This window comes from Petromyzon marinus, chromosome 28 (genome assembly GCF_048934315.1).
Source record: "Petromyzon marinus isolate PM22_M1 ecotype Great Lakes invasive population chromosome 28, UKy_Petmar_22M1.pri1.0, whole genome shotgun sequence".
NCBI classification, from domain to species: Eukaryota; Metazoa; Chordata; class Hyperoartia; order Petromyzontiformes; family Petromyzontidae; genus Petromyzon; species Petromyzon marinus.
Genome location: NC_133694.1, coordinates 2,978,560 through 2,993,551, shown reverse-complemented (window position 1 = coordinate 2,993,551; position 14,992 = coordinate 2,978,560). Strand labels below are relative to the sequence as shown.

Below are 14,992 nucleotides of genomic sequence, written 5' to 3'. Positions count from 1 at the left end.
ACGTACAAGACAATTTAAAATAACAAGACATCGCCTTACAAATGTAATTTAAAACGAACGATAGCTTATATTGTAATTATAATTTACCAAACAAGTATTGCAATGGAGACCTGGAGTGTGTACGGTAAGTGTTGTTGGGAGCGTTCATTGTAATACACCTTACACACTTGAGCATAGAATATTTTAGATTTGCAAGCAATAAAAAAAAGACCTGTAAATTATTACATTCCATTTGCGATGTTAAAATGCGCTTTTTGTCTGAATTTGTATTTTAAAAAAAACGTTTGGTTGTGGTTTTAAATTGTCGAGGCATAGACAAAGCAACACCTTTTTTTCCCCCCCCCCCATTGTTGACATAAAACTTATATTTAGAGTACGTTCACTGGGGAGATGGAGCGACGAAATCGGTCATTGTGCAGGTGCTAGGTGCATGTATTACATTTCAGGATCGTGAGAGGTGGCAGCGGCTTGGGGGAAGCCTTCATCCAGCAGTGGATTGACCTTGGCTGATGATGATGATGATTTTTTTAAAAGTTTACTTTGACGCAAGTGAGTGAAAAAATAAGTGAATTTACAACATCGATGGCGCACCTATTTGCACTGCGGTGCACAACAACGTCAGCCAGAACTGAAGCATAATAATTGCTTGGGGGGGGGGGGGGGGCGGCTCTGCTCCATGAATGAGCCTTCGTACATGGTGGGGGGCGGCGGGGTGGGGTGTAAATCACTCCAGCTGATCGTGGCAATCCTCAGATCCTCGTCCACCCTTTAAAAAAAACGTCGGTGATAGAAATTTGTTCACCACGACTTGGTCAGCTCGCATCCCCCCCCTCCCTTTGCTAGCTGTATGTGTGTGTGCTACGACCCTAGCAACTGGCCTTGGATACGCTCACATGCCCGGGCATGTCTAATCCGAGGGGAGGGGTGGTGGTGGAGGAGACGTCACAGAGGGAGGGGGGGTGGTTATGGTGAACCTGGGCGGTGCTGGTGCAACAAAATAAGAGCCCTCAGCCTCGTCTAAGTCTGGTGGAGTTGGGTCTTTTTTAACCCAATAGAGAAACGTACATGCGTGGCTACCCTAGCGTGGCTGCAATGGTCGTAAATAATTCGCACGTTTGTAACTGACGTGCTTTTGGCACCCGGATGTTAGGAAGTTTTTGTTAACTGAAGATAATATTTCGACCGTGTGACATTGCCTGCCCAAGAGGCCATCGTGTTGGCGAAGTGCGAAGATTGTCGATTTTAAGTTAAAAACATATTTTTGCATAATAATTGTTTATGCAGCATTAATAATACGTAAAGAATAAAAACCCAAATGTTCTTGAAGCCAGGACGGGTGTTCGTTAAGTTAAGGTGCCATTTTCCAGCTAAATTAGTTAAAGGCAGGCACCCTTTTATTGGAAGCGACAGCAAACCCATGCTTCTGGACAAAAGCTGGAGACGGATAAGCTCATCAGTGCTCTGTCACCGTTGTTATGACCTTGCTGGGCTTTAGCAAAAATAAATTATTTTATACCAGAACGGTAAGTGATTTTATTTTGTCTGTATTTCAATGTCTTTTCGGTAAAAAATGTTTTAAATGCAACTCCGGCCCATCGCCTTACCCCCCGTATGGTTATTTATAAAGTGGTAGTTTGTTGGGTTATTCCTGTGTTGCTATTTTTAAGAGTCTTAGGTTTGTCAGTGGTAAATTTGTCTGCGGGGCATTTACATTAGAAATCTGTGGTTGCTTGTGTGTGGGAGTGCATTTAGTTTATGGTTTTTAAATTTTGATAATTTGTTATAAGTAAAGTCAGCTGACTAGTTTGCCTTGTCTTTCGGAGGATAACCACTGGGCCCTTTCTCGCTCCGGCCACTACTTGGTAATGCTTACATTGCAGATTACTTAAGTTAATTGTGAATGAGAATATTGTAAAGACTTTTGTGAAGTCACTCTAGAGTAAGCTGTTGTGTGGCAATATTATTGCCCAACTAAAAATAACTACATTTTGTGTATGATTGCTATCTGAATAGAACCAATCTAAAAATGGTCTTGCTAAATTGGTTTTAATATTGGTTTGACTGATTTGATTTTAGGCATCAACTTTTTGGTGCTTTCCAAATCTTCATTAAATCTCCATTCTGTTCCGGTTTTGCTCTTCTAGGAGGTGGTGAATGACGTGTGTGATATTGACTATATTTGTGTGTAGTTTTTCACTTAAGGTCACTGGTTTCTAGAGCAAGTCTGTTTACTACATTGGAATCCAAATTGAGCTTTGCACTGTGTAGTAAGCGCCAGCTCATGCCCTGTGCATGTCGATTTTTACTTTTTTACAGTTTTATGCATTTTATTCATAACATTTTTTTTCTCTTCGAGCAAAAGTCCTGTTAATTCGCTCGATTGGCCTAAAAGAGCATCGATCCTCATTTGAGAAGCCATTTGCCAAAGAGACTTGAAAATACTTGGGCAGGCAACGATATCGGGTTATCAGAACCTCATGCTTTCATGACTTGGCAAGATCTCTCCTGAGCAAAAATTTGAAGCTTTATTTAAACAAAAAAAGTTTTGACATCTGTCCTAGCTCCACGACCATTCCAGAGGCCGCAACTGAAACAGGAGGAGCGTGGCCGTTTCATCTGAAACTGCCCTGAAAGGCTCTGACCAGCTGTCGGGTTGATACTAAACCAACGAATGTTTATTTCCCCCCCCACCCCACCATAACAGATGTATAACATGATAACTCCGGACATGGAGTCGTCCCCATTTGACAACTTACCGATGCCCGACTCCGATGCGGCGCTGCTGGAACTGCAGCAGCCTTGCGAGCTGCCCGCTTGCCCAACGTTCAACGCGCCGATCGCCGGCCCTTCCATCCCCTCCACCGATGACTACCCGGGAAGCCTCAGTTTCCAGTTGTCCTGGCAGCAGTGCAGCATCGCCAAGTCGGCCACATGGACGGTACGTAGCGTGACGGTGGGGGATTTGGCCACACACCGCGGTTCGTTGATGGGTTCATCCTGATCATCAAGGGGCGCCACAGTGGCACGATGTTAACTACCTCGCCTGGTATGCAGGAGGATGTGGGTTCGATCCCGACCCTGATGCCTGCTGTATACAAGGTGTTTAAAAAAGATGGACCCGATTTGAAATCGCTATATCTCTGCAACCACGAACCGCCCATGAATGAAACTCTTACCACTTGAAAGGGCGGGGCATAGAGAGGGCGGGGCATAGAGTTTCAAATGATTACCGCTAGATGCCTCTTCCCAGCGCGCAAACAGCCCCTAGCCTCAGTCATTCGCAAGATGGCGACCCCGCAACACGAGGCGTTTTGCGTTCTGCAGTTCAGCAAGACTGAATCCGTAATTGCGGTGCAGCATGCGTTTCAACGGCGTTTTGGCATTGATCCGCCAATGTCAAAGAGCATTCGTCGTTGGTACCGACAATTTGAGGAATCGGGCTGCTGTTGATGTAAGGGAAGGGCACAGGGCGACCACGCACCTCAGAGGAAAACGTGAGAAGAGAGGCGTTTGGGACGAATTCAACTATCGTCTCGATGTTGTCCGTACAGCAGGTGGAGGGCACATAAAGCATTTATAAAATGGTTAGTAAAACTTGAGAACTCATTAAACCGTTTGTAACTTTTCGTGTAATTTTAACATGTTGTCATCGTGAAATATACTGCTTTGAAATTGGCTTCATCATTTTAAAACACCCTGTATTTGGAGTTTGCATGTTTTCCCCGTGGTCACGTGGATTTTTCTCCGAGTCCTCCGTTTTTTCCCTCCACATTTAGAAACATGCGAGTTAGAGTATTTGGCTGCTTTAAGTTTATACATACTAAGCCACTTTGTTGAGTTGTCTTTTGTGGTCAGGTCGCTTCTGAAAAAGAGCTATATAGCTCATTGCGCCTTACGTGGGGAAAAAAAGTGTCGTTTTTAGTTTATGTATGTTGATCTTCATTTGCACCATACGTAGCCACCGTGCTGATCTGAGGTGTTCATAGGTGCTCGCCAACACCACTTGACCCCAACAATCTATTAAGGCTATATGGTGGGGGGTGGAATCTGTGTTTTTACCTTTTTCAGTACTCGCCCGACCTGAACAAGCTGTACTGCCAGATCGGCAAGACGTGCCCGGTGCAGCTGCGCGTGACCACCCCGGTGCCGACCGGTTGCGTAGTGCGTGCCATGCCCGTGTACAAGAAGGCCGACCACCTGACCGAGGTCGTAAAGCGGTGCCCCAACCACGAGATCTCCAAGGAGTTCAACGATGGTAACGTTTCACTCGCCTTCGTCTCCGTCCCGTGGTTAATGATGAAATAACATAATCGCATGAAGTATGATTGGGCCAATTAACAGGTGTATAATACACACTTCTTATTTCGTATGGCTGATGGAGATGCAGAGCAACAACTACAATTTCACTTTGAGGTGATCAAGCCAGACAAGTGTCAAGAGTAACGGAGTTTAATTGCCGTGACGTCTCATTCGTGTTTGTGGATCGGGCATCACGTCGTTATACGTTGCACGGCCTGTTCTGCATGACCACAGTCGCGCACTACTGGGGAGTTTTTAATTTTCCATATGTGCATCAGGAATCCGCATCTACTGCAATGGTTTGTGGAGCTGATGTGGTGTAGGGGTGGACCATGAGCTTCGTGGAAGATCAAACTTGGGTATCTTCTGATATACTCTGATACATAGGTCAGCCACCTTTATAACCAGGTGAAAGCCAATTGACGTAAGTCCTGGGGTTTACCCAGGTGGCTCGGCAGTAAAGCGTGTTGCTAGCAATGGTAAGGTTGTAAATTCGAATCCTGATTGGGGGGGGGTTACCTCAATCCATAATCATCCTCTGGTGTCGTTAAAATGAGTATTATTATTTTAGTTGTCCGATGGAGAGAACCCCTCGCCAGTAGGAATGTGGAATTTTCTCCACCGCCTCGGGACTATTATAAGCAGGAGTTGAGCACCACCTCGACACGTGATTAATCGCAGCTTCTGCTCCTTTTGTGCGCAGGAAACAACTTGGCCCCGCCAAGCCACCTCATCCGGGTGGAGGGCAGCGTCCAGGCCGACTACGTGGACGACCATAGCACGGGCCGCCAGAGCGTGCGGTTGCCTTACGAGCCCCCGCAGGTATCCACTTCGCGTCAGCCGCTTGCCTGAGTGGCCCGGAAGCTCAGGATGATTGGGGTTGCTCATTCATCGTTGAGCATCCTGTCTCAATAATATTTACAACAGTCGCCCCGTAATGTTGCCTTCATTGATGGACACTTAATGGCAAGATTAGGCCACCGTTTTCTGGATATCGAATAGCACACCTAATCTGAATGATTACATCCCTACTTAATATGCTGTTGTAAAACAACCAGTCCTGCGAATGGTTGCTGATGTCTCTGTGCCCAACGCTCTGCGTTCGCTACCTGTGTGTGTGTGTGGCCCAGGTGGGCACAGACTTCAGCACGGTGCTGCTCAATTTCATGTGCAACAGCAGCTGCGTGGGTGGCATGAACCGCCGCCCCATCTCCGTCATCATCACTCTTGAGGCCAGCGAGTGAGTGCCAGTAACAATTTGTCGTTTTAAATATTCTACCTACGTTCAACCCTTGCCGGACATCAACAATTGCACGCATAATACGCAACGTGGAAATGTGTGTTATTTGGCCATTTACTAAGGATCAAGACAGTGGTTACTGTTTTTTTCGTATCAAAATATTTATTTATACTCGAGGAATCCGATGAGCTATAAGGCTGTTTTTTTACAGATGTCCAATAGGGGCGGGTCAGAACGTTAACACTTGCACGCTGATGTAATAGTCAGTACGTTGGACTTGCAATTCAAAGGTTGTCGGTTCGATGCCATCCTATCTTGCAGCGGCAGTTATATAATTTGGTGCACCGCAGTTAGTTGGTGTACGCCCCCGTGTGGTGGAGTAAAGTGCACAGTGCACTAACCTCCTTGATCTCTGGCCAGCCTTGATGAGTCAGCCAAAATAGGAGGCCTTTCCACCAGCATTGGTATAAGCAAGCAGTTTATACGGCTGCACTCTTACCTTGTTACACACTTGATGACATGTTATGCTATTGATTACATTTGTGTCAGTGCAGTCATTCTTGAGCATCTTCTGTTCGTGATTTCGTGAGTGTGTAAATAAAAGATCGGTGTGCGTTTGTGTGTTTCCCTGTTGTTGGTCTACAACATTCATTCTCCATTGCCTTACCCCCCTCCACCACCTCTTACCCCCATCCTCACTCACTCATGGGTGACACCTCTCCCACCACCTGCAGTGGCCAGGTCTTGGGCCGCCGCTCCTTCGAGGCCAGAATCTGCGCTTGCCCCGGGCGCGATCGCAAGTCGGACGAGGAGAACTTGCGCAAGCAGGAGCGCGAGCAGGAGCGTGAGCAACAGGGGCCCGCGCGGGTGACACCGCCGCCACCGCCGCCGCCGTTGGCCGTGAACGGCGGGATCAGGAACAACCTGGTGCTGCCTGCGTCCGGTCAAATCACGCTGAGCTCGGACAGCGAGGGCCCCTCCGTACGCGTGTTCACTGGGAAGAGACGTGAGCCAAGTTTGAGTGGTGGTGGTGGTGGTGCTTGATTTTTTTCTACATTTGTTTTGTGTGTTTAGCAGCTGTGTAACACTTGGGGGGGGGGGGGTGGGGGGGTTACCTGTGTATATTGAACTTTTTTCGCACTGTACTTAGCTAACCAGCCAACTCCTTAACCATCTCTGCAACTTTGTATCTAATTGTATTATGAGTGTATGTTCACTCGTTATCTTATGCATTTTTGCACACGTGAAAAATTAGTTGCTCGTTTTTTTTTCTCCCAGAAATGTTGGCTCGAAACACAACCCCTGATTTGAACATTGTCTGGGAAATTAAGAGTTCGCTGTAAGTAATATCATTTTGAAGGAAGGCATCCCTTGTGTATAGCGGGGGATTCCTGTATTGCAGGGCCCCCGGGGGCGCATTCATGGTCAGAATAACAAAAGCAGGAACAGGTGGGCACGAGTGCTGCAGCGCCTTTTGAGCAAAGGTCCTGCCACCTGCTGGTCGAGAGTGGCGACGCAAGCAGAGGCGATGTCTAACCTTTAAACTATAAATCTTGACTTAAAGCTTTCGTGACTGCAGGAATTCATATTCATCGGGTCTTTCAGTAAAGCCACGTAGATATAAAAACAAATATCACGTTGTTTCGATCACAACACAAGCAATCGTCATCAGGTGAAAACTACACTCTGTAAAACCTCGTCATTTCGGTATTTGATCATTCGTTATTGGGGATAATTCGGCATGGCTGTGCTTCCGGCATATATACAGTTTTAGTAATTCGCCATGAGCCGAATTGCCGCACCGAATGGTCCATTTTCGGCATACGCGTGGAACGACGCCATGCGCCACGACCAAAACAATGAATCGGTATAGGGGCGGCTTGCGTGGTGAGCATTAGTGTAGACGTGTTGCTTTAGACTTTACCTTGTTTATGCACTCTGTGCAAGCCAACCCTCTCAGAAATGTCGTCTAAACTTAAATCACTAAGTAACAGAAAGGGGCTGAAGTATCAATCCCTTAGTCTGCGAAAAAAATCCAAAAATTTTCACCTGCAGTGCTGGTTACTGATGGTAAGTGTTACTTTTTTTTTGGAAAACAAATTGGGAAAATTTTTTATTGGGGGCAGGAGGCACTGGGGAGGACCATTGTACGTAATTCGGAATATTGGACATTTCAGCAAGGCCAGCGCCCCATGTGTCGAATTAACAAGAGTTTACCGTATTTTTATTTCAAATATACAGGCGTCAAGGTCCGGATCAAACCCACAACCTCCTGCATTTCAGGCGAGGGAGTTAACATCTCACCACCGCGGCGCCTTGAATATCAGGATCGAAGAGGAGCCCAGACCAATTGGGATTGGGATTCTCAAGTCATCCTGAGGATGTGGTTATTCATTAGGCTTCATGGGCAGCACAAAGGCCATTAACTCCATGAATGCATGAACTTTGTCCCCGTCATACTCATGACGTTCCGAAACGTCGTGATTTGATTAACTTTATTTTATTTTTACCTATGTAACTTTACCGAAAGAACCAAAGATAATTGATGGCGGATGCCTTAATTCACAATGAAATGCAAGCAAATTTGGAGTGAAATTGTGTTTGCCTCCACAGTTCGGAAGGCGCATTACCTCGCCACGAAGCGTTCTCGTCTGGACGAAAAGGAAGAACTGTTTCTCATCCCGGTATGATGCATGCACCCCCCCCCACCCCCCTCCTTCTTAATGCTTTCCAACAAAGGTTGAAAATAATACTGCATTAAATCTAGATTTGAAGCTTTCGTGACTGCAAGGATGCATACTAGATTTGAAGCTTTCGTGACTGCAAGGATTCATACTCTTTGGTTTTTTACTGTGCCTTTTTACACCCAAGGAGGGAAGCTTGTGTTGCCTCCGAAACGTCGTGATTTAATTTAGTTTTCATTTATTTTATTGATATTTTTAAAATGTTTTTTACCTACGTGACTTTACTGTAAAAACCAAAGAGTATAATACTGCATTACCTCTGTTTGTCTACCTTTATATCCATCTACCTGTCTCCAACATGGGTCGATGATAATTATCTTCAAGATGATCTCATGTAAATTAAATCTTAGTTTAAAGTTGTGTTTCTGTTAAAGACTTAAGTTTAGAAAATCGGCTAAATTTTTTTTTAAGGGAGTGCACAAACGTTAGAGATTATAATACCAGCAATAACGGATAAGCCTTTTCGGCCATGACATTGACGTCACATGCCATGTGCGCACACTCGCCTCACCACGATGGCCATCTCTCCACGGCCTATCTTGCACGCCATGTGATATTGCATTTCGTGACTTGGAAGGTTACATTAATATAGCTGCTATTTCCAACACATGTTGGAAAGCATTTTACAGGATCAATGCGTATGCATGTGCTTAGGGTTTTTTTTTCCATTATCCACACAGTATGTTGTTTCGCGCTGTCTTCCAACACTTAACCAGCTCACTTGGTGTCCCTTTCGCCCATCCTAGGTGCGTGGTCGTGAGAACTACGAGCTACTGCTACATTTGAAGGAGAGCCTGGAAATGAAGCAGTTGGTGCCACAGCAAGCCATAGAGACATACCGCCAGCAGCAGCTGCACCAGCAGCAACAGCTCGTGCCAAGGTGAGGTGCGGTGCAGAGTATGTGTATGAGCGCGTGTGTTAAACAGTGGGGAACGGAAATGGAGCGGTTGGCGCGCTGCACTGCGAACCCAGCATACCGAGTGCGATTCCAGATCATGGCTAACACTGGCGACTATTATCTTAACTGGTACAGGGCTTCCCCCAGGTGGACTTGGCCTACAACGAGTACCTGGTGGTATGTGTAATCATTGTCACTCGGGAGACAAGTTGGCCAGGCGTGGTGCTGGTCACCCACTCGCTTATGTGTTGTGCCGGCCTTCATCTCTACTCGCTAATAGCACTTGCCCAATCAGTCTGTAAAGGCTAAAAATGAGGGATCTTTGTCCATGTTAAAACAGCTGCAATCATTTTGATTTAAAGCTTTCGTGACTGCAGTAATTCATATTCTTAGCTCTTACTGCAGTCACGAAAGCTTTAAATCAAACTTTAACTGCCTCTACGGGGAGGGTTTTCACATAACTTTAAGATCCTTCAACAAACTCCGGGATAAGAAGGCTCAGCTGATCGAGTCTCTCGCCTTTCTGAAGAGATGCCGCGACTCTGGGGTAATACCAATCGCATTTACACTGACCTCTGCTGCTGTAACTTCTTCTAATGCGAAACGAATTCTTTTCAAAACTAGCTTAGCTCTTATCTCAGAAAAAATCAGACTTATACGCACCGAACTAGATCAGTTAGACAAGACACTCTACAAATCACACTTATCATTGACGGCAACAATGTCCACATCGGATTGGGAACATGTAGACAATATGACTGCCTCTTCAGCTGCTACTATGTCGACCAAATGTAAGGACAACCTGATTTCCAAATTTAATCTCCTCTTCAACAAAAGACCGGACCCACACACCAAAAAGTTAGACGTTAACAAAGTCGTAATTAATCACAGTAACAGTTCTATTTCCGATGGTCTGAAATCCGTTTTAGCTAAAGGTCTAAGCTTTGCAGTCACACCTAAACACATACCAGTTAATTATATAATTGCCCAAGTAGACGTTGCTCTCAGGGGCCTGGGTCAACGCTGCAGACATAGCAAGATCTGAAATCGCTGCAACCCTCAAAAACGCTAAGATGCCAGCTAGCAACCTCAGCAAAGATGAGCGTTTTGAATTATATAAATTAAAAAAGAGGGATGATATTGTAGTCCTCTCAGCTGACAAGGGCAATGCTACTGTCATCATGGATAAAATAGAATACAACAACAAAATTAAAGAATTACTCGACGATGGTAGTTATACAAAAATAAAAGGAGATCCCACCAACAACCTCGTCACACAAACCAACAAAATAATTTCTGATTCCACCGCATTAATTGATCAACCTAAACAGTTTTCGTTGAAACCTTCTGCTGCCAGGCCACCAAGATTATACGGCTTACCAAAAATACATAAAGTAGATAGACCCCTTGGTCCCATCGTCTCTACTATCAACTCCCCCACCTACAAACTGGCTCGTTTTTTGTCTGAAATCCTGCGTCCTTTCACTGGAAAAGCCACCTCTGTGGTACAAAATTCTACTCACCTGGTATCGACAATCAAGGGTATTTCCCTGTCCCCAGACGACCTGCTTGTCAGTTTTGATGTAGTTTCCTTATTCACCAAGGTTCCTGTACCTGACACCATCGCAATCATTGAAGACTTGTTTCATCAAGGACTAAACACTGAGTTACCCCCCCTGGTGAGACACTGTTTAACCAATACATACTTCACTTGGAATGGAACTTTCTACAAACAAACTGAGGGCACCCCAATGGGCTCCTCCCTATCTCCGGTTATAGCCAACATTTTCATGGAGAAATTTGAGACTGACGCCATCCAGACTGCCACTCTGCGCCCAACCTTATGAAAGAGGTACGTGGATGACACTTTTGTCATCTGGCCACATGGCCGGCCTGCTCTAGACCAATTCTTCGACCACATCAATTCCATACACCCAGCCATCAGATTTACCATGGAAGTCGAAAAAGATGGAAAGCTACCTTTTTTGGATGTCCTAATTAAAAAGAGACCTGATGGTTCAATGAGCCACTCTGTCTACAGGAAAGCTACCCATACGGATGCTTATCTGAAACCGGATTCCCACCACCATCCATCACAGAAGAACTCTCTCAACTCTCTCTATCATAGAGCCCAATGCATATCCGACCAGGAACACATAGGCAGTGAACTCAAGCACGTACACCAAGCTCTTAAGGCTAATGGTTACTCCGACTATACAATCCGCAAAGCTATCACTCAAACCATGAAGAAGGACCCTCTTGAGGAGCCTTTCAAAACCATCACTTTACCCTACATTGCGGGGATCACTAAAAAGATCTCCAAAATCTTGAATAAACACAAGATCCAGGTCCGTTTCAACACATTACATAAAATCCGTGATCTGGTTCCGTCTGTAAAAGATGTGATTCCGGACATACAGTACCCTGGTATCTACAAACTAAGTTGCCTCGGTGGTAGTAGTTACATTGGAGAAACCAAACGCCATGTCTCGGACCGCATTCGTGAACACAAAGCAGACCTTAAACACGGTAGGACCAACACCTCGGCCGTGGCAGATCATTGTTATAATTCAGTAGGCTCACATGACATTGACTGTTCCAAGACAGAGGTTCTGTGTAAGCCATCTGGCTACCATGAGAGATTCGTTCATGAGGCTATCCACATATACAAGCACAGAGACAATTTCAACCGAGAAGATGGATTCTGGCTTAGCAATCATTGGAAAGATTTGATAAACCATTTCAGGTCTTAATTGATTGTTCACGCTTACAGTGGCTTTCAGACAGCATACATTAATTTTTCGTCTCCCCCCTCCTCTTTTCAGAACATAGATGGACTAGTCCTTCTAAATAAACTGCTAAATCGCTGCGCGTGGCGCTGACGTTTTTTATAAATAAATACACCGTTTAAAAAGAAATTTATGCAAACCGACACACCTGATGACGACCGTTTGTGTTATGGTCGAAACGTCGTGAGAATTTTTATTGTGTTATATATATTTTATTATTTTATTGTTTCCCTTCGACGTGACTTTACCGAAAGAGCTAAGAATATGAATTAGCTGCAATCATGGTTAATTCTTCATTATCTGGGTTGTGGGTTACAACTGTGCAAGTTATAATCTGATCCTCGTCACAGTACCGTGTCTCTGTTCTGTGACCGCAGCCATGCTGTGCGTAAAACTATTGGTTTCAGAATAAATAAAAAAATACGTAATCGTCACGCTTTGAAGTTTTCATTCACTGACATTGTTATCGTTGACTGACGTAAATACAGGCAGTCCCCCGGGTTATGGAAGTGTTTGGTTCTCCAGAACGTTCCGTAACCCGAATTTTCCGTATGTCAAAAACTGAACAATTTTCCCCCAAAATCAAGATAAAATCCCATAGCTGGAAATAGTTGTGCCTCCTCTACCTGATTAATAGTTCGTGTTCTCTCAGTACTATATCGTACAGTCCTGTAGCATAAGTACTGTATGCTACAAAAATAAAAGAATTGCGTAACGCTCCGTAAAATTCCATTGACCTTAATTCTAGTGACGCTCGGGCTCAGTGAAGGCGGCGTTTTGGTGGAGCGAGGCATAAGGCGAGGCTTATTATACCTTGCATATTGAAAAAAATAAAGTAACATGATTTGTGGGAGCATTTCCATAAAGTCGGATTTCGGTAAGTCGGGTCTTCCGGAACCCAGGGACTTACTGTAAACACTTGATGACGAATGTTTTTGTTACAAATTTCGTTTAAAAAAAGTAACACTGTGTCCAATTTCCCTTGCCCCTGCGTAGGATCATGAAGGCGCTTGTGAAAAAGGAGCATATGGATAAGAGAGACGATAAGAGTCCACCAGAGAAGTAACAAGACTATTTTTAATTAAATAAATTGCTGGTGCAAATTTATTTTTGAATTGCGCCAAAGGAGGAGGGTACAGATTAATAATTGCGTCAAGAGTACATGCGTGTTGTGCATGTAATTTTTAGTGACGTTTTATACAATCACTTGATAAAATCTGTACATCACCACTTGTTTGAGTGCCGCTGTGTCACATTCAAAATCATTGGGGTCTCCCTGTGTTTTATAAGATCAGAATTATGACATCGCAATGTGGTTTTCTCGCAAAATTGTTTTGTGTAGATGTTTTAGTGCGTTCAATGATGTAGACATGGCGGTGCCACTGTGTGTGGGGAAACTCTTTCTAATTCGTCCATCACACTTGATCAATGTTATCTCAAAACAGTGTTCTCTGTACGTACACAGTTACGAGCACCAACAGCCACAAGAGGCAGTCCCTCGTGCCTAGTGCCAGCGTCGGAAGAAAATATAGCAGTTATGGGTACGGTGTCGTCTGACCGTGATCCAGCTGCCCCTCACGTTGGGGGGGTTGGTGTATCGCTTTAAGATGGGAGCGATGCTCCCCCCAAGTGTCACTGCTTGCCAGACATTGCCTCGTCTTGAAGCCAGCAGGGTATATAGCCATGATGCACAGCAGCTGTATGGACCGACCACGCGTGCAAAAAGTTAATCCCTGTATCGAACAACAGCAAAAACTTGATGGATGATTTGCATTTTGTGGTAAGGCGCACTGGTTTTCCTCTGAGAATTACGATCACAGCCAGAGGCTGCTGGAGCCTTGTGAAACGTTTAGGAGACTTGACCTGAGCCTGCAGTCGTGGGGAACAGTTCCATCAACCCCAACTTGTGTTACCTCACTGAGCCTCAAGTGTGAGCAGAATGCAAGGCAGAATAGCGTTATCGAGGCCTTGGTGTACGGGCACGGATGTGCTGTACGGTTGGTTTTAAGTAGTGGATATTTTTTTCAAGGTGGTTATGGCGGTTAACGCGCTCTTGTGCTGCGTGGTCTGAGTTTGCCTGCCTGCAAAAGGCAGCCTCCAGAAGTGTTTGCAGAAGGAGACGATCGTACAATCTAAAAAAAAACACCTTGAAAACGCAGTGTTCCGCAACTAATTACACTTGTGCTGTGTTTATGTTTAATTGGTAATGGAGCATTCCATTTTTTTCTCAAAGGCGAGCCCATGTGTTACCACCGAAGAGGGCTTTTTATGTTTTATATTAACTCTTAGCTTTGTTACAAGATGTTTGTAGTAGTTTTTTCGTAGTTTCGAAATACTGTTTCGTAGCTGTTATTTTGTAGATGGTAAGAATTAGTCCTTAGGAATTTCCGATTACTGTTTTTAAACAGACATTCTTAGACTCCGCCGGTTGTTTTTCTGATGTGTTTTTTACTCTGCCAAACCGCTGCTTCTGCCATTTGAAGTACACAGTACCATACATTACAAACGATACGGGTGCATTTCCTCGCTTTTCACACATCACTGCCATTTTTCTACTGAGTCAAATTGAAGTCAAACAAATATTTACTTTCCATTTAAGCTCATGCACTGTGTGGCAGGTCCACAGCTTTATTAGCAAGTAAATTATGCCTACACAGCATTTTTATTTCACTTGAATCGTTTCATTGATGTTGAAAGCTGTTTTATCATCCTGGGCCTATTGAATCCACAAATGTATTTACAAGTGCACCTTTATAGTCTTCGGATATATTCCTATAATATACCGATATAGGTTTTAAAAGTTTTAAATATGAATTAAATTCAATATAGGAAACCAGAACACATTGTTTTCTATGTTTAATGTCTTCCCATTGCCAATGTTGGATGGTGCATTGTGAAGAATCCAGGTTTTTTATACTTGCATGGATTAATGCTGTTTAGATTGACAAATGAAAGTGACGTTAACATGCTTTTGCTTTCGGCTACTTAGAAATGTTTACGATAATAAAATAAATAAAATAAA

At 44.4% G+C, this 14,992-nt stretch overlaps 1 protein-coding gene across 4 annotated transcripts in view; it reads left to right on the top strand.

Moving 5' to 3' along the window:
• The window catches only part of LOC116946903 (tumor protein 63-like), a 55,827-nt gene extending 40,835 nt beyond the window's left edge, over nucleotides 1-14,992 (top strand). For 2 of the 4 annotated variants that reach the window (XM_032962158.2, XM_032962159.2), the window contains exons 4-11: nucleotides 2,705-2,938; nucleotides 4,069-4,255; nucleotides 5,003-5,121; nucleotides 5,430-5,539; nucleotides 6,274-6,545; nucleotides 8,153-8,223; nucleotides 9,030-9,163; nucleotides 12,967-14,992. In XM_032962158.2, the coding sequence (XP_032818049.2) occupies nucleotides 2,705-2,938; nucleotides 4,069-4,255; nucleotides 5,003-5,121; nucleotides 5,430-5,539; nucleotides 6,274-6,545; nucleotides 8,153-8,223; nucleotides 9,030-9,163; nucleotides 12,967-13,036 (1,197 nt within the window). In that variant the 3' untranslated portion in view covers nucleotides 13,037-14,992. Of the gene's footprint in view, nucleotides 1-446; nucleotides 550-951; nucleotides 1,524-2,704; nucleotides 2,939-4,068; nucleotides 4,256-5,002; nucleotides 5,122-5,429; nucleotides 5,540-6,273; nucleotides 6,546-8,152; nucleotides 8,224-9,029; nucleotides 9,164-12,966 lie in introns of those variants that run through there. The other 2 variants (XM_076070257.1, XM_032962161.2) reach the window with 2 other exon arrangements.